This window comes from Octodon degus, unplaced genomic scaffold (genome assembly GCF_000260255.1).
Source record: "Octodon degus isolate 3935 unplaced genomic scaffold, OctDeg1.0 scaffold00014, whole genome shotgun sequence".
In the NCBI taxonomy this organism is placed as follows: domain Eukaryota; kingdom Metazoa; phylum Chordata; class Mammalia; order Rodentia; family Octodontidae; genus Octodon; species Octodon degus.
In genome coordinates, this window is record NW_004524590.1 from 21,504,373 (window position 1) to 21,526,571 (window position 22,199).

At 36.0% G+C, this 22,199-nt stretch overlaps 1 protein-coding gene across 1 annotated transcript in view; it reads right to left on the minus strand.

Moving 5' to 3' along the window:
• Nucleotides 1–22,199, minus strand: part of Zranb3 (zinc finger RANBP2-type containing 3) — a 222,738-nt gene that overhangs the window by 47,364 nt on the left and 153,175 nt on the right. Inside the window, exons 9-10 of the mRNA XM_023709687.1 lie at nt 7,700–7,819; nt 3,629–3,748 (exon numbers count right to left, since the gene is read on the minus strand). Of these exons, the coding sequence (XP_023565455.1) occupies nt 3,629–3,748; nt 7,700–7,819 (240 nt within the window). The remainder of the gene's footprint in view (nt 1–3,628; nt 3,749–7,699; nt 7,820–22,199) is intronic.

The window sequence follows — 22,199 nt, forward strand, 5'->3', positions numbered from 1 at the left end:
TGGCATGTGGTGCTGGGGGATTGAACCGCGGTCCCTGTGCTTTGCTAAGCTTGTTCTAAGTAGGTGCTTTAGACCACTGAGCCATCTCACCAGCCCCCTAGATTGACTTTAATCCCTTGGAAATCTAATAAAATCCATTATAAATGAGAAAATCATTTCTAATGCATGGCATTAATAACATGGTAACCATGGGCAGAGAGTACTGAAAGCCTCTTCATTTAATTTAAACTGCTATGTGGTAAGGAAAATCATGCTTCCAGTTACACTATTTACTCCCTGAAAAATTTCTCGTGTTATATGCTGAAAACCTTGAAGCTTACTGCTTTATATCAATAAATATAATGCTGCATGTTTTATGCAACCACATTTTACATGAGTTTGAAATAGCAGGACATGAAAGTATCAACAACGTCTTGTTTTAACATCAATATATGAAATAATCTCTGGCATGAAATATGTAGGAAACGAATGACTTTAAAGATCATGTTGTTACATGCACTGGAATGTCTATAACTTTTGTGACTCTCATGCTATTATTATTATTTTTTAAATTAATTAAATTTACTGGTATATTTTAGGTATACATAATGGTTACATTCAATGTAAGGAATTTGTACCAGTACATGATATATCTTGATTCTTATTTCCCCCATTTCCGTTCCTTCCCTTACACTCCTCCTCCTTTCCTGATTTACAAAAGATCTTCAGCTATTATTTTGATGTTATTTTAACCTATTTTCTTATTATATAAGAAAGTCATATTCACATGTATTAAATGGGATGCCAGTTCTTAAGCTGAAAAATACACTGAAAACCAGTCATTTTATAAAATAGACTAGAATTAATACAACATGAGTAGAGTCAGATAACACAATGGTAAACTGTGCTCCTACTTAGACCCCAAATACCATAAGATAATAGAGATAATGTTGAAAAAAGAAGCAATGGTATTTATAAAGAGACACCTCTTGTAAAAACAGGAGATGAATCATATCAGAATACAAGGGAAAAAATGCTGGAAAGGTGAATATCACCCTAAGGTGCTGTTAAAAATAAGTGGCACAAGCCTATACCCTCACCATTCAGGGGGCTGAGGCAGGAAGAATGTCATGAGTTCAAGACCAGCCTGAATTATGTAGTGAGACTATCTCAAAAAAGAAACCCAAAAAGTAAAATTCATAGGAATAAGAAAAATACACTTGGGCAGGCCAGATAGTTCAGTGGATTAAAGTGGCTCCATAGGCAGATGCAGGGGCCAGGGTTCCATCACTGCTCCACCATGCCTACCCTGCCCCCAGGGTGCACGGAGATGGCAAGTAAGACTGGGTGTGGTGCTGCATGCCTGTAATCCCAGCTCTTGGGAGGCTGAAAACACAAGAATCACTACAAGTCCAATCTGTGTAGTGAGACCCTGTAGAAACTGTACTAAGTACATTAAAAAGAAAAAGAAAAATACACTTCCAATTTTCCTTTATTTTTAGAAAGATATGTCTTTTAAAATTCTTTATCTGTGAAATTTATACATAATGATCATATTCATCATAAGGAATTTGTATTTGTACAAGATATATCTTGATTCTACCTTTTTCCTTTCTCTCCTGTCTTCAACCCCTCTTCTCATTTACAAATCTTTCTTTCCACTTTATCTGAAGATAATAGTTTTCATGTATACTAATCTTGAATTATATCAAGTGTTTCAGAAATATGGCTTTAAATAAAATGGGAGGGGGCCGGGGAGATGGCTCAGCAGAGTAAGCGCTTCCCTGGCAAGCGCAAGGACCTGAGTTTAATCCCTGGTTCCACCAAAATAAATAAATAAATAAATAAAAACAAAATAAAATGGGAGTACCCTATACATTCCGAATTTCAAGTAGTCATTTATTTTTAATTTTGTTTATTATTATTATTTTTTTTAAATTTTTATTTATTTATTTATTTATTTGAGAGAGAGAGAGAGAGTGTGGCCAGCTCAGCCCACCAGGGGGCAGGGCTGGCTGGCATGTGGTGCTGGGGGATTGAACCGCGGTCCCTGATGCTTTTGCTAAGCTTGTTCTAAGTAGGTGCTTTAGACCACTGAGCCATCTCTCCAGCCCAATTTTGTTTATTATTATCATTATTATTTTCACCTATTTAGTACAGAGTCTACAGGGTCTTACTACATAGATTGGACTCATAGTCTCACAAGCGCTGGGATTACAGGTGTGCACCATCATGCCCAGTCTCAACTGCTGTTTCAACACATGGTTATTTTAAATTTTAAATCATCCTGAACTCTCCTCTCTGTATTTCTCCCATTTATCACCTCCCTGCTATGAGTGTCTTTCCCCAACTCCCATCATGCTGTAATAATAGAATTGAAATCACGGCCTTTGTGCTGAGTTACAGCCCAGCCATTTTTAGTTTTTTTAATTTTTGAGACAATCTTACTAAATTCCCACACAGTGGGCTCAAGTCTATGATCCTTCTGCTTAAGCCTCCCAGAGTGCTGGGATTACAAGCGTGCACTACCACTCCTGGCTAAAGCTCTTCAAGAAGATACTCTCAAAGGTTGGAATACTCTATAGTATAAAACTTAGATTACTGGAAGTTTCATGGAAGTTTAAGATTCTTCAATACGAAGGAAGAGTTGACAGCACTCCATTTATAGTGAGAATTAGTGCATCCCAGAACTTAATCACTTTCATATTTTGTACAATGTACTACAATTAGCTAAGTGAAAGCAGATCTTTGGCATATACCAGGATGATGGCAAAGATATGCTTGATTATTTTTCCCTGACCTATATGATTTGGCTTAGACAATGACATAAACACATTTTAGACTACAGCAAAAAAGATCCCCTCTTATAAAGTGTGCCATTGCTTTCCCTAACGTATTCTCTGCTCCTTTGTCTCGTAACACCTGAATTTTAGCAGTGTCATCTGGATTAGTCTACTCTTCCCAGCTTCCCTCATAGGTAGATATGGCCAGGAGAGAAACTACAGGCAAGTGAGCTGTAGAGTGCCTTCCTCCTGTCCATTGCCTGGACTGCAGAGATGATAGAGTAGCTCTAGCAGCACTCTCAGGTAAAAGATACTTGCTTGAAGTGAAAAAGCAGAAAGTTAGAAGGGGCATGGGTCTTAAAGACCGTAGAAAGCCCATGCTTAATTTGAACTGTCTAATGGAGGACTGAAATTGTATTTAAATCACTTTTAATCTGAGTTTTCATTTACTTACGGCCTAACCTAGTTCTAAAGGACACACCAGGGCCACTCTACCACTAGTTCTAGGACAGAAGAGCCCCCACCTCAGACCATATGTTATCTCACAGATGCTAATGAAACACAAACAATAAGACCAAATTGGAGAAAATTCTATGCAAATCCAAAGTAATGAAAATGTATGACAATCAAGCTAACTGTACTCTTCATGGGAGTTCTTTGCTTGAAAAATTCATAAGATTTGAGTCAAGGATACTGAGGTTTCTTTCTATTGTACTTTCAAGCACTCTACAAAGTACAGTATTCACACTAGACAAGCAGATACAAAGTTAGTTCCAATCAAACAAAAAATTACAAATAACAGTTAAAAGTTTTTATTTATTACATCAATGACATTTTCTCTCAAGTTTAGACCTGAAATTTCTCACCTGGCCAGCCGCCTGAATGCTTAAGATAGCCACACGAGTGTCAGGATCCTTTTGAAACTGATTAACCAGATGTATCCTTTCTGAAGATGGAACACTTCCATCTATCCTAACATAACGAGTCTGGCATCAAAAAGAAAAATGGAAAATGAGGACAAATTTTTGTACACCCTTCTTGTTTTATATACTTCACATCTTATTTTTAGCCGTTACATTAAAAAATGAACCACTTAAGATGACAAGTTGGCAAATGTTACATAAGAAGAATGCTAACCAAGTATCTTAATAGCTCCTTATAACAGGGTTTTTAAAAATTCTTTTATTATTTTATTTAAAAGTATTTGGTACAGAGTCTCATTATGCAGCTTGGACTCGTAGTCATCCTATTTTCAGTCTCCCCCGTCCTGGGATTATGGGCGTGTACGACCATGCTCCATCTTGGTGGCTGGCTCACTGCACTCAGGGCCAGGGCCAGTGTGCCGGGGATTGAACCCCAGTCCCTGCGCTTGCCAGGCAGGCACTTAGTCCACTGACCAATCTTGCCAGCCCTAACAATTTATTGTTTTTTAATCAAATAGCTATGGGAAAAAAAGAGTTATGGAGAAGAGTTTATGTCTAATTCATTTTTTAAAAATTTTATTTTAAAGAGAAAATAAAACAAAATTTCAAAACAAAATAGAGTAACAATGCTTAATACATTGTGTATTGTTATCATAAAATCAGTTACTCAGAGTACAAGATATAGGCATTTAATTGGCCAACAATATTAGCACAAACCTTTCTTTTCAATGAACTAAGAGAAATGAGAAGTATAATGAGCTCACTATTTTGTATATAATCTGTTTTTTTTCCTTTCCTTTTTTCCTTTTGTTCAGTTCCCTTTCCTTTTGAACAGTTTCCTCCCATTTTACAATATCTGTTGTACATTTTAGATTTTATTTACTTTCAGCTTCTCATATTGGGGAGAAAATATGATGTTTACACATTTAAGTCTGATATATTTCACTGACAAGTATGGTCTCAAGTTGCAACCATTTACATGTACATAACACATCTTAAGTATTCCTTTATTCTCTCCTTCTATTCCCTACCCCTTCCCTTCCTCCCTGCTCCTTCCAACTCTTGCTCCCTTCTCATTTGCAAAAGCTCTATTTTCTTCTTTTACTTCTTTTTTCCCCACCCCTTTTTCCTCCCTTCTCTTCTCCCTCCATCTATTATTCCACCATCCATTTAAAAAAGATCTCCCTAAACTTTATTTATGTGGCTTCTATTTTAATTCCTCTCTCTCTCTCTCTCTCTCTCTCTCTCTCTCTCTCTCTCTCTCCATATATCTATTTCTAGATATATATATTCTCCATATATCTATATAACTATACACCTCTATCTATCTATCTATCTATCTACTCAAATATCTATCCACCCACCCATCCATCCATATATACATACTTTATTTTTTGGGAACAGGATCTTGTTATTTAGTTCAGGCTAACTTCGAACTCATCTTGTAGCCCAGGCTGGCCTTGAACTCACAGCAATTCTCCTGCCTCAACCTCCTGAGTGCTGGGACCACAGCATGCTCCACCATCCCCAACATTCAAATATGTTCTTTTTTAAAAAAAATTTATTTATTTATTTATTTATGTATGTATGTATGTATGTATGTGTGTGTGTGTGTGGCCAGCCCAGCCCACGGGGGGGGGGGGGCTGGCATGTGGTGCTGGGGGATTGAACCACGGTCCCTGTGCTTTGCTAAGCTTGTTCTAAGTATGTGTTTTAGACCACTGAGCCATCTCACCAGCCCCTCAAATATGTTCTTAATGTACTATGTCAGCTATTTTTTTTCACATTATTAACTTAAAAGAAATAAGTAACATGGTAATCTTCACTGAAGTGGGGAATTGAGACCACCACACACATTTTTAAATTGTAGAAACCATTTTTTTGTTTTGTTTTTTGGGTTTTTTTTTGTTGTTGTTGTTTTGGTTTTTTTGGTCTTTTTCAGACAGGGTTTCACTATGCAGTTCAAAAGAGTGGCTTTGATTCACTATGTTGCCCAGGTTGGCCTCAAACTCACATTGATTCTCCTGCCTCAGCCTCCTAAGTTCTAGGATTATAGGCATGTTGCACCATGCTCGACAAAACATTGTTAAACTGAATAATACTATTCTCCTTAAGAACAAATTGAGTTGTGAAAAGTGTATTAAAAATAGCTAAACAGAATTCACAATTCATTTTCATAAAACAAATATAAGCCCTAAATTTCAACTAGTCCCATTCAGATTTGTGCTTCTATGAAAGAGCCTTGTGTAGTTACAACACATGAATATTCAATTTTAAATGAGAATATTCAAATTTATTATCTAAGAGAATGTATCTTACTGGCTTTCTGTTTTTACAAAGCAAATATAAATTTACCAATGATTCTCTTAGTGTCTACTAAGGGAGACTATAAGACCTGGGAAGACTTCTCCGAAAAAAATACATGGTCAGAGTAGGAGCAATTTGATAAAAAGTCTCCTTATGATTCCCTCCCATCTCTAAGTACCTATATTTTTAACTCTTAACAAAGTTAAATGTATTTAAGTATATCAGTTACATGGATGTAGGAAAAAAAAAGATAGCTTGCTATGCTTGAAATAGAGAGTCTAATAGTTTGAAGATATAATAGGATCCAGATAAGAAAATAATATAATTCTAATTGTTTTGCTCAATCACTTAAAATTATTTCTAAGTTTAACTCTTCCTCAATGAGAAAAGCTTTTAGTCTAATGAAAGTACTTTATTACATTGTTCTCATAAATCCTATAAGGTAAACAATAGCATTAAACCTTTATTGAATATTAATATATTAGCAAAAGCTTAAAAATGCAAAGTTTTAAAAATATATATATGCAAAATTTTAAAAATCTACCTGTATTAGCAAAAAGCTTTCTTGCTACAGGTATATTAAGTTCAAACTGTTTGCCAGGAAATTTCTTTTTGCTGCTTTTTTAAAAAAAAGTTAAGTTTATTGGCACTATTTATTTATTTATTTATTTATTTATTTATTTATTACCAGCTCAGCCCACCCTGGGGGTAGGCCTGGCTTGGCTTGTTGTGCCAGGAATCCAACTGTGGTCCCTGCACTTGTCTAAGCTTGCCTAAGCAGACTCTTTAAACCACTGAGCTAGCTTGCTGGCCCCTTTCACTGCTTCTGAACATCCCTAGAAGCTCGCAGCATTTGAAGAGCATGATAAGACATACACCTAGGAAAAATGGAAGATCCTGTCACTAACAGAACTATTGGAAATCAAGGTAGACCTAAGAAAATGGAATAATGTCAGCTAATTTGGTAAGCTAACTTGATAAGCAATATAGGCTACATGCTTCAAATCCATCTATGCTAAATGATCATTATGTATAAAGTATACAGCCTGGATGTTTAAAAGGTATGACTGTACTTGGGTAGCATGTTTGCTGGATTCATTCTTCCCTTTATATCATACCACTGAAAGGCCACCATGAAGGTAAATAAAAATTTAACTTTGAATTGTGTTCGCAACTACATCACTCTCAATATATCCAGGAAGAAAACTAAAATTCGTAATAGAGGCCAGGGACATAGCTCAGTGGTCTAAGTGCCTGCCAAGCAAGTGCAAGGACCCAGGTTTGTTCCTTGGTATTGTGTCGGCCCCATGTGGTACTGGCCATTGAGACCAGGCATGGTGGTGCATGCCTTCGATCCCAGACAGGAGGATCACTAGGAGTCTCTGTACTGTAGTGAGACCCTGTACCAAATAAAGGAATAAATAAATCTTTTTAAAAAATTCACATGATAACTACAAGGGCAGCAAATCATTAATCAATTCAGCTAAATTAATCAGAAGAAAATATTAAGATTAGCAACAAAGAAAAAATAGCATATCATAATATATTAACATAACTTATATGAAACATTTTAATAAGTTATAAAATAACAAATTTTGTCAAAATCACCTAAAGACAAAAACACATTCAATATGAAGTTATACATAATATTTAGAACAGTAAAAATTTGCATTCTAAAAATTGTTTCATAGGAAAATGCCAACATACCTTGCTTTCAATTACAGCTTCTGTGCAAGCTTGAAGCATGCTTAAGTGGTGAGCAAACACCAGAAATTTAAGTGAGTCATTCTGAAGCATCATCTTAATATAATCCTTTACTGCACCTGCCTAAATATTAAAAGTTAAAGTTTATTAATATCATAAATTTTTTATTAAAAACATGTCACTTTTGGGGGCTGGGGAGATGGCTCAGCAGAATAAGTGTTTCCCTGGCAAGTGCAAGGGCCTGAGTTCAATCCTCGATTCCACCAAAAAAAATCAAGGCCTGGGGAGATAGCTCAGTAGAACAAATGCTTGCCTGGCAAATGCAAGGGCCTGAGTTCAATCCCTAATTAAAAAAAAAAAAAAAAAAGTCACTTTTAATGGAGCAAGAAAAATACTTTCAAACATCAGTTAAGTCACTTTGAATATCAGTAGGTCTACAAAATTTGTACCATTTTTTGTCTAGGCAGCCTAAGGTAGTATAAACCCACACATAAGGAACAAGTAGAAAAGAAGGAATAAGGAGGATGGGAAAAATAAAACAAGACTTAGAAAAAAAAAAAGATCAAAAAAGAAAGAATCAACAAGCAGTATATGATCAAGATGGGATTAGTGGTTTTGTTAAAAGATGATTTTTAAAAATATATAGACGTTTGAGGACTGGACAATGGGGAGTGGGCAAGGAGAAAAGCTGGGAAACATGACAGGGGCAAAGTCATGCATTTGTATGCACGAGATGGGTGGGGCAGTGATCCTGGGGCACATCAGCAAGTTTTTGAGACTAGTGGTTGGCTGGTGAGATTCACACCCTGACTAACTGTATATGCTGGTGCCCGTGAGCCAGGTGGCTGCACTAAGGATGGCGATGTGTAATAGAGGGGTCATGCTTGGAGTGCCTGCCACCCTGGTCTTCTAAATATGTACTTCTTGTCATGACATACCATTTATTGCCATAATGTCTCTCAAGTAAAGTTTTTTTTTAAAGGGTAATAAATGAAAAAAAAAAAAAAGACACAAGAATAAGAAAAAAAGGTTTACCCATAATGTGTGTGTATATATATATATATATATATGAGGCAGATAGATGAAAAAATGAAAAGAAATCAGATGAATAGCAAGTTTTATTTTTTAAGGAAAGTGTAAACTATTAAGCTTGATTGAAGTTTAAGGTTTAAGGAAAGTTGGTTAATTCATTTTTAGCTTAAGAAAAATACATAAGTTTACAAACAAGCAGTCAAAAAGTAGACAGAATAGGAGGAACAGAAAATGAGGGCATGCTGTTTGCCTCTGGGATGAAGAAAGTTCTAGAAGAGCCTGGAATGACAGGATCAAGACTACAGGAGAGAGGTCTGAGAAAATGGTGAAGTATGGAGAAAATGTGAGGTATATACCAACCACACTCAGGAAGGTTCAGACTGAATAGGGTCTTCCTAGTTAACTTGAAACCAAGTTATGTACTGAGAGTGAGGAATAAAAATGAAATGAGTTAGTTACATTGGTATTAAATTTAAAGTGGATAGTATGAATCAAACTTAAAACATGAATACAGTATTGCTTAACTGCAAAAACTAGTTACTTAAAAATTTTGGGTAAAAATGGCAAATTGAACACAATTCCATTTCCTCTCAATACTCTGTTTAAATAAATAGCAAACTGTACAAGAATAAAAAATTGGAAAAAGGTCATTTGCAGTAAGAGTTTGGAAGCTGAGAAGTTGATGCTGTTTAGTAACTGATTAATCTGTCAGATGGTTAGCAAGGTAGGCATAACCATAATTATATCATCTATAGGTATAAATTTCCTATGTTGAATGCTATCATTATGTACACCTAAAAATGTATCACTTAAACTTAAAATAAAACTTAAAAAATTAGAAAGCCAACCTATGATACAAATAATAACAGCTTAAGAAAATAACAAAAAAAAAAAAAAAAGAAAAAATACATTTCATTGGACTTAATAATATTTATGGTGGATAAAAAAAAATCCACTGAATAGTTTTCACAGTGAATAAAAACAGACTCAGAAAAGCCCATCATTGGGGCCAGGGAGATGGCTCAGTGGAATAAGCGCTTCCCTGGCAAGCACAAGGGCCTGAGTTCAAGCCCCGGTTCCGCCAAAAAAAAAAAAAAAAAGAAAAGAAAAAAGAAAAGCCCATCATCATAAGACTTTAGCACAGTGGGGACAAAGAAATGATGTTATAAGTTTCTAAGGATAAAAAGAAAGACTTAACAAAATCAAAATAAAATGAAAAACTTGAATTATATTGGATTTCTCAACAATATCAATGATTTTTAAGGTCTTTATACCCAAAATAAATAATAACAAATGCTAGTGAAGATGCAGGAGAAAAGGAACCCTTCTACAGTATAGGTGGACTTATAAACTACAAATACTATGGAAATAAATATGGAGAGTCCTCAAAATACTAATAGAAATTCCATTTGATTCAGTTAGTATGTTTTTAGAATCTTTTTCTCAAAAGAGTTTGAAAATGCATAGCTCAGTGGATTAAAGCACCTGCTTAGGCAGATGCAGGGGCTGAGAGTTCGATCCCCAGGCCTGCTGTGCCAGCTTGGCTGCTGGGGGGCACTGAGATGGCGATTGAGAAGGCACGGTGGTGTGCACGTGTAATCCCAGCACTTGGGAGGTTGAAAACAGAAGAATCACTACAAGTCCAATCTACACAGTGAGACCCTATACACCCTGTACTAAATACAAAAGGAAGAAAGAAAGTATGAAAGAAAGTATGAAAGAAAGAAAGAAAGAAAGAAAGAAAGAAAGAAAGAAAGAAAGAAAATGCATATCCTTGTTTATAGCAGCACAATAGTTAAATCACAGAGTTGGCCTAAACATTCACTAACAGAGGAAGGGATTAAAAAATGTATTCATACAAATGAAGTACTATGCCATAAAGAAGGGTAAACATAAATTATTTGCAGGAAAATGGATGGACCTTGAAACCATAATGTTAAGTATAATCACTCAAACATACACGTTAAATATCAGATAGTTTCTCTTATATGAAAACTCTAAAATAAAAAGGAAGAGCAAAATAAAAGATAGACAATAGAAAATAAGAAGACAGGTCTTCAGCAGATGAGAGGAGGACCAAAGTGATAAAGGGAGTGGGGAGGAGAAGTAATGGAACAGGAATTAAGATATGTTACATACATACACTAATTCTCCACAAGGAATGTAATCACTATGTACTGCCAACATGTACTAATAAAGAACGTAAATTAAGAAAAAAGAAGTAATCTAATTCTCATCTAATAGGGTATCTAACTTACTGTCACAACTTAAGGAGCTCTTAATTAAAATGTGGAGAAATTAGAATAAATATTTTTCACTAGACTGAAAAATGTGAAAAACTGTTCTATAAATCATAAGAATTTTATATCTAGTGAAATTAAAAATCAGGTATAAAGAACAGATATTTTTCAATACAGTTTATAAGTGATTCAAATAATTTATCTCCAATGTACTCCTTCAGAGGCTACTGAAGAATGTGCTCCAGCAAAACAAGAAAGTAAACAAAGGAAACAGTGTCAAGGGAAGAGCCAATTCAGCACAAGAGACAGAAAGAAAATCTCTGGAGTGAGAGCTGTGCAGCAGACTTAACCAGCAATGCTCTCCACAGGACAGCACAGAAGATTAAGGGGAAAATTAACATAATGGGTAGTGTTTAAAGCTCACAAGAGATTAAATAACTAGGGAAAACTGAGGATAAGTTAGTGGAGGGCACACAGACAGCTAGACAGAGGCAGAAGGAACAAAAAGAAGACAGAAAGGAGTAAGAGTTAGGGGAAGAAGGAGAAGTGGCAGCCGCAGCACATTCTCAAGTGGCTGCTTCTTAGCATGAACCAACTGTAAGGAAAATGAGCTGTGGAAGAAAGCAAGCATGGCCAAGGGGTACTAAGGTACAGTTAGAAAGAAAACATCCTGCTATGCTACTGTTGCACAGTAAGATGACTACAGTGATGAAAAAATGTATATAAAAGCTGTGAGAAAGGATTTTGAGTGTTTTTATCAGAAACGACAAGTATTTGAGAAGTTGGACATGTGTATCCTGAATTAAGGATTACGCAATATACTGAAATACATTGTGGTAAAAAAAAAATCCACAGTATGTCACATAGGTTGCCTGGAAGTATTTTATACATAGTTCTACTAATAATCAAATAAATACTGGTCAAGCCAAAATTAGCATGTTTCTGAAAAAAATTGTAAAACTGAATAACTTTGAAGGAAGGATAGAATAGGGGGAAAAGTACATATGTAAAGCTAGGAAATGGCTAAAATTTTATTTTACATATTAAGAAATCAAATGAAGGACAGGGGAGATAGCTCAGTAGAGTAAGTGCTTGCTTGGCAAACACAAGGGCCCGAGTTCAATCCCCGGTTCCTAAAAAAAAAGAAAAGAAAAGAAATCAAATGATGACAGCTAAGATTACAAAGCAAGCAGTAATGAAAACTAAGAAGCCTTCTAAGCACCATGTTAAAGGATTTGGAAAATGATACTAAAAATATAGCCTTTCAAAAGAATAGAAAGTGGCTGCTAACTAGTGACTAAGGGTGGGAGACTGTTGTTTTTTAGAATGGCTGTTTCTATTTGTTAAACTCCACTATGTAGTTTTGGTAATAATTTTTTTTTTAAATAAGAGCATTTCAAAATTGAAAAATATCAATTTAAAATTCATGTTTATGATTGTAAAGTCATAAGATTAATTCTCCAAGCTACATTTTGCATGCCTAAATTTTCTACAGAACAGAAGTTTATCATACAATGAGACTGGAACCTATTAAGAACTTTAGGCTTGGATCTCTGTACCTCACAAAGTAGAAATGAAGCCCTCTTAAAAGTAGAGCTATAAATTCCAGATAAGTTGTCATGGGAACTGAACCACTTTAAGAAAGTACATGTTTGCCTAAAGAGCTATATTTACTGTAATAAGCCTTTAAAAAAGTACATGTCAAGTAGGAATACTTTTAAGGTACATTCATTATTTTCTAGTCTGATTTATACACTCCATGATCACTATACCCCTAGTTTCAGATGCATTCTTCCTCCTCTTTCCAAGTGAGCTACTTCTTTCTGCCAGAGTCCTCTCCACTGATTTTGTCCTTCCCCAATCACAGAGCTGCTGATGTCAAAGTTCAAGCTCCCGGCTCCTCATTTCTTCCAGTCACTCTTTTAGAAAGGCTTATACTATAGTGACAGTTAGTTAACATGGTAACACTGTACTGGCTAAACAGTCAGTTGGTACTCACCGAGCAACTTCACCATCGTTTGTAATGTGCTGTGATTCCTAGGAAAAAATGTTCACAGTACGAAAGTATCCATGTGTCAAATGAACTTTTAGGATTTTCTTAGTTTTTTCATTTTGAGATTGTATAGGTTTATGTTTTAAAATGCACTACACATGCTTTTTTTTATTTTAAAGACAGTTTCTCAAAAAACAAAAACAAAAACAAAAAGACAAGAGTTTCTCTATGTAGTTCTGGCTGGCCTTGAACTTACTATGTATCCCAGGCTAGCCTTGACTGCCTGGTGATCCTCCTAAAGTGCTAGAATTACAGGTGAGTGCCACCATTTCCTATACACGCATCTTTAACTATTATGACTTTAATGAATAAATGTCATGGCATTGTCAGCTTTTAAGTGATCTGAACAGGAATTTGTAAATTATCTTAAGTGCTTAGTGTATAGAATAGCAGGTCCTAGGAATAATCAGCATCTTTCTTATGCTGGTTTAGGTTTTATACTTGGTGCTCTGATAATATTACTAATAGGAAGTATAAAGCAAAGAAGAAAAGTTGTGACTACCCTTCATGTCTGATCATGGTCCTCCTTCCTCACTTTTGATGTATGTGCCCTATGGTTACCTTCAGCAAGAATTTTTGTGAGGTCAGTTTTGCAAGTATCCACCTTCCTTTAATGTCCCCTTTCAGGAATTTTCCTTCTACCAACTTCTTTGACCTATTCCTTTGCTATAAATCCCTACTTGTCCTTGTTGTATTGGCAAATGAACTCAATTTCTATCCCTTATTACAACAGAAGCAAGCCTTACTGCAAACTCTTCAATGAAGTTTTTTGTCAGAATAATTTTTCCTTAAATAGCCACAACTAAAAGAAGGGCACAAAAAAAAAAAAAAAAAAAAAAAAATCTTTTCCTAAAGGTTGAAGTCCTCAGGCCCAAGAATAGATGGCAACTTTGTTCAGGTATCTGGTGGCCACTAGCTTTAAGGGAATCTCTTTGAGAACTTACCCACAGCTGAGCTGTGGAGGGTCTGAGCTAGCCTTTCCTTTTCCCCTGCAAGTGATTCTACTATGACTCCTGGGAAAACCGCTGGGGTCTTCAAAACGCATACTGACAAAGGGACTCCTACGAACACTACTATGTTCTTTGGACTACATGGCTGGTCCCAGAAATCAGGAATTACCGCAGTCACCTTAGATTGGGAGGAAACAGTCAGCTGAGGCAGCCAGAGAAAAAAAGCCAAAGAATCTGGGATGTGTTTTTTTCTTTTATTAAAAAAAAACCTTATTGAGATGTAAACACCATAAAATTCACCTTTTTAGAGCAATACAATCACTTTCAGTATATTCATAGAGTTCTAACCATTACCACAATTAATTCACTATTATTATTATTTTAAAAGAAGGCCTTGCTATGAGGTGCACACGGGCCTAGAACTGGTTTATGTACCCAACCTGGCCTTGAATTTGTGGCAATTTTCCTGCCTCAGTCTCCAGAGTTTTGGATTAAAAGGTAGGCATCACCACACCCAGCTTAATGTAACATTTTAATTACTAGAAAAAGAAGTTCTTTACCTCTTAGCTATTATCCAACCTCTCAGTTGCCTCTTCAACCCCATATCTAGGTAAACATTTAAACTACTGTTTGCCTCAATGAGTTTGAGTATTTTGCAGATTCATACAAAGAGAATCATACAATATATGTGGTTTTTCTTTTCTTGTTTTGGTGGCTTCTTTTAATTAACATGTTTTTAATCTATTGTGTAGCATGCATCAACACTTCTTAAATGCCCATAACTTTATCTTTGAGACAGGGTTTGAACTTCACTATGGAGATAATAATAAATACACTTAAACATAATTTTGTCATTCTAGAAAGTACAAGTACGTCAAAAGGAAGACTAACATTAACATTTACAAGGCACAGGAATGACATACATTACGAGTTGTGAACCTAGGGCACACTTGCCGCAGCAGACATACAAGGCTCTGCAGGAACATAAGCCAAGCCGCCCCGGCATCGCTCCAGCAGCTGACACTGGGTAACAACACACATGGGGCAGTGTTGTCATTTCAAAATAAAAAACCGAGTTTGGGATTGCAGTTCAGACATTTGGTCTCTAAAAGGTCTGCCATCACTGCATATACTAATACCACAACTTTATCGTTTAACATGGCATATATTAAAGTATACCTTATTAATATGATCTAATTTGCTGGCATAAACTAATGTAAAGGGGGCTGGAGAGATAGCTCAGTAGAAAAAGCACTTGCCTGGCAAGCACGAGGTCCTGAGTTCAATCCCTGGTACAAAAAAAAAAAAAAAAAAAAAAACCCTAAAAAAAAATAACATGAAATATAGCTCCCATCTTTCAATCTACTAAGAAGATGCTATAGGTTACCAAGAAAAGAGAGACTATAGAACAGGAAGAAGCCTTCTATCATGAATATCTATAAAACTAGCATACATAGGAGATCTATTTATCTGGAAGTCTTTCAGCATTAATTCTGCCTAGGACAAAGGCAGATAAAAAACGGCTACCAGAGGTCCTTCCCAGGCCCAATGCTTTGTAACCACAGCAAATGACCAGTGTTAAAATAGTCTACACATGAAAGAATAGAGAAGTATTCACTTCCTCCACAGATTTGACAAAAGTAAGATTTTTACACTTTATATACTAATTTAATATATTCATTATGGAGTTACAGGCTCAATAATGAATAAATGATTTAGTGTAGGGACAATTAAGCACTGTGTATGACTTTAAAACAGCAATTTTACCAGTGAGTACCTCAATACTAAAACAAACACATTTACTTGAAAACTCATTTTCTATATTGTTTTACCCTACTGTTATAACAATTTTCAAAACTTAGACAAAGTAGCATTAGTTTAGTTTTAAATTATCTTTAAATTTCTCAACAGAATCAGTCAAATGATTCAATGAAAAGTATTTCTTTTCTTTTCTTTTTTTTTGGTGCAACTGGGGATTGAACTCAGGCCCTTGCGCTTGCCAGGGAAGCACTTATTCCACTGAGCCATTTCCTCGGCCCCCAATGAAAAGTATTTCTAAAGTGATACTGTAGAATACAAAGAATCCTTCTACTACCTGTAAGCTTTGCTGGGTTTGGCACAGAGCACAATGAATGAGGGTCTGGGCACAAAATCTAGCTCCTGTTTTTTTTTTTTTTTCTTTTTCTCATTGTCTCAGTGTATGGAACAAACATCAACCTTGTTGACCTGGCAAGGAATTTAAATTCTACTGCCCCTTCATACTTAGTCAATCATTAATTCCTACTGATTATATCCTCTTGTTATGTTTTTTGTTTGTTTTTGAGATAGGATCTCCCCATGTAGTAGAGGTGGGCCTCAAACTCTTAGCAATCCTCCTGCTTCAGCCTCCCAAGTTCTAAATTACATGTGTGTGCCACCCCACCGAATGAATTGTACCTTCCTAATACTTCTTGAATTACTCTTTCTTTCCAGTTAAATTGTGGTACATCCATATGGCTGGCTTAGATCACCAACATTAGACTGTTTTAAAAGTGACATCTCAAATGGATTCTCTGTCCATAAAATTATTTTTCCTATCCTTTTTATACACAATTACAGTTATTCTTCTAAAGCATAAATATGATCATTTTAGTCTACTCCACTATATGCAATTCTAAGACCCCTTAGAATAAATTACAAATGATGAACTCTACCTTTATGATGTGATTACTGCTCTCAGTAATCTCTGGTCTTGACTCAGAATGTTTCCCTAATACTACGCTTCAACTATAGTGACCTACTTTCGGTCCTCTAAATACTCTATTTCCAGCTAAACTTCATGAGTTTGCACAAACTTTTTCACATGCCTGAATTACATTCCACCAAATTCATCCATGTCCTAGATTGATTCCTCTGTCTTTAGCTATCCACCTACACCTTACTTGTTCAGTCTTGGTGTGCTTTTCCCGCATATATTTTCCAATGTGCTAAACACGGCATCCTTGTTTTTGAAGTATAAGATACACTCTAGTTGAATATTTACTTTACTGAAATCTTGCAAAATATTGCAAGCTCTTCTAGAGATAGACACTGTCATTTTTAGGTACCTTTTTTTTTTTTTTTTTTCCCTCTATTTAGGATAGGGTCTACAGGGTCTCACTACGTAGATCGGACTCATACTGATTCTGTTTTCAGCCTTCCAGCTGCTGGAATTACAGGCTCGGGCCACCACATCCAGTCTCAATCACCATCTCAGGGTACCCTGGGGGCGGGGCCAGCATGGCACTCAGGGAATTGAATCCTTCTGCACTCTGCCTAAGCAGGCGCTTTAGTCTGCTGAGCTATCAGGCTGGCCGACACTGTCATTTTTACCCTACCTCTCTGGCACCTTACTACATAACAGGAATTCAATAACTATCAACTGAGTTATCAGAACATTATCAGGGAAAAAGAAATCTCAACACTAGCATGCATACAGTACAATATACTAAACAAATTATAGTATGTGGTATTTCAACTTCATTTCAGCTCAAGTATGAAATGCTTCACACAGTCATTATAATGTAGATAATGAATGCTCATAAAATCAAAACTTATGATTAAACTAACTAATCAGATATGGGAAAATAGAGCAGAAGGGATGTATTGGAAATACCTTCTTATGAACTGCTTTGGGAGAACTAAGAAACACAAGTTGATAGAAATGTCATTAAATGTGGCTTATAACAAGTTACTCCTACAAAGCCTATTTAATATACAAACTATATTATTCATAGTTATTGTAGACTCTAACTGCTGGATTGTAGTAATATTTGGGGGAAAATGTTTTAAGATTCCCAATATTTAAAAAAAAGGGGGCCAGCCAAATAGCTCAGTGGACTAAAGCGCTTGCTTAGGCAGAGCGCATAGGTGCTCCATCCCTGGAGTACTGTGCCACCCCCACCCTATGCCCAGGGCTTGCTCAGAGGGTGATTGAGACTGGGCGTGGTGGCGCACGCCTGTAATCCCAGTGCTTGGGAGGCTGAAAACAGAATTGCCGAGTCTGATCTATGTAGTGTGACCCTGTAGTTCTTGTCCTAAAGTTAAAATAAAAAAATAAATAAAATCATGCAAAATTTAAGACATTTAAACAACTGCAGTGCTCTGCATAATGGTTAATTTTCTAGAACTTTCCTCAGTTGGAGACTGCTAACTCTTCATCTCCATTCTTCAAGGATACTTGCAATTAAGTGGCAGCTTCCTACTGATTATCAACACTGTGACTTCCAATGAAGATTTCTTACCATAGACAAGAAATTATCTAAAAGGCTCTTTTTCTTTAAGTATGCTGTACTTAGTATTAAAGTACAAAGAAGTAAAATAAGCAAAGAAGCAAAAAAAAAAGGATACTTATTAACTCCAGGAAAAACAATAGTTGTCAACAAAAAGAAATGTAATTACAGCTCAAGTATGAAATGCTTCACACAGTCATTATACTGTAGATAATGAATGCTCAGAAAATCAAAACTTATGATTAAACTAACTAATCAGATATGGGAAAATAGAGCAGAAGGGATGTATTGGAAATACCTTCTTCCAATTTGTCTTGCATTTTCATAAGGGCATATATTTTTAAAATCACCACAGTGGTTTTTGTTTGTTTGTTTTTGTTTTTGTAGTACTAGGGAATGAATCTAGGGCTTTCACACTGAGCTATCTCTCCAGGCCCCATTTTTATATTTTACTTTGAGAAAAGGTCTAACTTGCCCTGGCTAGGCTCAAATTTGGGACCCTTGGGGCCAGGGCTGTAGTTCAGTGGCACAAGTGCCTGACTGGCAAGCCTAAGATCTTGAGCTTGATTCCCAGTATGCCCCCAAATAAAAAATTAAGACCCACCCCTGCCTCACACTCTTGGAATACTGGGATTATAGGTGTGTACCACCAGGCCTGATATAACACTATATATTTTTTTTAACATTACACATTTTAAAATATAAATCACATTTTTTTCATTTAATTCTTTTGTTTTATGAGACAAGGTCTCCCTATGCAGGTGCAGGCTGGCCTTGATCTCACAGCAATCCTACCTCAGCCTCCTGAGTGCTGGGATTATAGGTGTATACCACCATGTCTGGCAATTAATGCATTTTTATTTTATGCTAAAATGGCTCTACCTAAAGAATGGAAACATTTTTATGTAGATAGGCTACTAAGAGTTTTAAAAGGTTAGGTCTTTAAAAATGTACTTATTAGGGCTGGCCAAATAGCTCAGCAGATTAAAGTGCCTGCTTAGGCAGACACAGGGGCGGGGGGGGGGGGTGTTTCAATCCTTGGGGACTGCCATGCCAGCCCTGCCCCCAGGGTACTCTGAGATGGAGATTGAGATTGGGCGTGGTGTCACATGCCTGTGATCCCAGCACTTGGGAGGCTGTAAACAGGAGGATCACTAGGAGTCTGATCTATAGTGAGACCCTGTATTAAATACATGAAAAATAAATAAATAAAAATACATTTTTATTTATCTATTTTTATGTATTTGGTACAGGGCCACACCGTGCAGCTCAGACTCATAGTGATCCTCCTGTTTTCAGCCTACCCAGCACTGGGATTACAGGAGTCTGCCACCAGGCAGGTCTCAGTAACCAGCTCAGTGTGCTAGGGGGTGGGGCCAGTGTGGCATATGGTGCAGGGTATCGAAGCCCTGTCCCTAATGTTTGCCTAAGCAGGTGCTGAGTCTTCTAAGCTATCTAGCCAGCCCAAAAGCTTAGGTTTTATATCTAAGTCCATGACTGATTTTAAGTCAAGTCTTCACGTATGGCGGAAAATAATGGTCAAGACTCCTTTTTACTCTTACAGAGATCCGAATGTTCTAGCATCATTTGTTGAAAAGACAATGATTTCTCCCACTGAATTATGTCTCCTTTCTTAGCAGAGCAATTAAAAATCCATATGAAGTTCTATTTCTGGGCTGTCTTTTTTGGTTCATTAATGTATATATCTATTTTTGTTCCAATACAACAAAGTCTTGACTTTATAACTTTGTATAAGCCATTGCATTATGTAGTTTGAGAATTTCAATTTTGCTCAAAACTGTTTGACTATTATAAGTTCTCTGCACTGTTACATTTTATATTCAGGTTATCAAATATAACAAAAGAGGCTGCCTGGGCTATAATCTCTATAGATTCAGATTAGCATTACATTAGATACATAAATTAATCTTGAGAGAACTGATATCTTAACAATATTAACTCTTCTGACTCAAACTGATGTCTTTATAATATTAAATCTTCTGACTCATAAGCATGATGTATCATATCGTTAAAGTTGCTTTACTTTGCCTAAACAGTGTGTTTTAGTTTTTAGTGCAGACATTTTGACTTTACTCTGAATTAACTTGCATTTTTCTATACTATTGTAAATTATAGTCTAAAATTTCATTTCCAATTTTTTTATTGCTAGTATATGGAACAAAAAATGATTCTCGTTCATTGAACATGAACCCTGGGGCTTCAACACACTCATCTGTTACTTTAAGTAGCTTGAAGTATTTTCTGTGCAGATAGTAATGTTATCTGTAAATATGGGCAATTTTAGCTGCTACTTTTCTGTTTTTGTTTTTTGGCAGAACCAGGGATTGAACTCAGACCCTTGTGCTTGCCAGGCAAGCACTTATTCTACTGAGCCATCTTCCCGGCCGTTAGCTACTACTTTTCAATCTATATGTATTTTACATCTTTAACCTTATTGTGGAGCTAAGACCTCCACAACAGTGTAAAATAAGCAATAAAAGACTATCTCCTTGTTCCAAATGTTAGGGAGCAGAATTTACATTCCGTTTGCTACAATTTTGTTTTAATTTTTATATTCAAGGACACTGATCTGTAGGTTTGTCATGATGATTCTGTCTGGTTTTGGTAGCAGAATAATACTAGGAGGTAGGCCTGGCCAAACAGCTCAGTGGATTAAAGTGCCTGCAAGCAGGGGCCGGGGAGATGGCTCAGTGGAATAAGCGCTTCCCTGGCAAGCACACAAGGGCCTGAGTTCAATCCCCAGTTCCACCAAAGTGGTTTGATCCCTGGGCCTGCGGTGCCAGCCCCATCCCTGGGGTGGGCTGAGATGGTAACCGAGATTGGGTGTGGTGGTTTTATTTTTATATTAAATGTATGATACATTTTAGTAGTAATACCAGTGTCTGGAGATAGGAAGAATCTTGGTATCTCCAATTATAATTTTATATTTATTGATACCTAGTTTTAGTTCTATAAATTTTGTATTGTAAATAAAATATATAATATATACACTATCTAAAATACTCTTAATCACTGGTAATATTCTTTGTTTTTAAGTCTACATCATCTGATGCTAATATACCTATTTCAGTTTTCTTTTGATTGTTATTATGTTGTTAATGTATATTGTTATTGTTATTATGTAATGTATACTTGTTTTTTAAGTGGTGGGTTTCGATAATCCAAATTTAATGTATTTATTGATATAAATCGGTTTAAATTTATCATCATTTTCTGTTTGAGTTCTTGGTTTTTCTTTCTCTCCTACCTTTTTTGGATTGAGAATTGTCTATGTTGTAACTTCATTGAGTCTATTACATATACATTAATAGACATTATTTTAAAATAATTTTAGACACATGAGGTTGTAAAGATAATATAAAGACCTTCTGTACCCTCCATTTTTTCTCTCTTCCACCCTTTATTCTTGTCTTTTCTGAGACAGGTTATCACTAAGTTTATCAGGCTGGCCTCAAACTTGTGATTGTCCTACCTTATTCTCTTCAGTACCTGGGATTAAAGGTATATATCACTGCATGTGGCTTTTGTCTATTCTTAATGATCATTTCTTATCTAGCCATAATAACATTCATAAAAACATGAAAATGATATCGAAATTATTATGGTGATGGAAAAATCACAAATCAATGTCATTTTCATGTTTTTATCAAAGTGTTATGGTTAGATAAGAAATAGTAATGATCACTACCACATACCGTACTGGATCCACCCCCGGGTGTCCTGAGCCATCCACTGAGACAGCTTGTTGTTACGCTCCTATATTCCCAGCGCTGGGGAGGCTGAAAACAGAAGGATGGCTACAGAATCTGAATTGTGTAGTGAGACCTTGTGCCAAATACATAAAATAAATAAATAAATAAATAAATAAATAAATAAATAATTTTGAGAGAGGTTCTCACTAAGTCACTAAATTGCCCAGATTTGGGTTCAAACTTGTGCTTCTCCTGCTTCAACCTC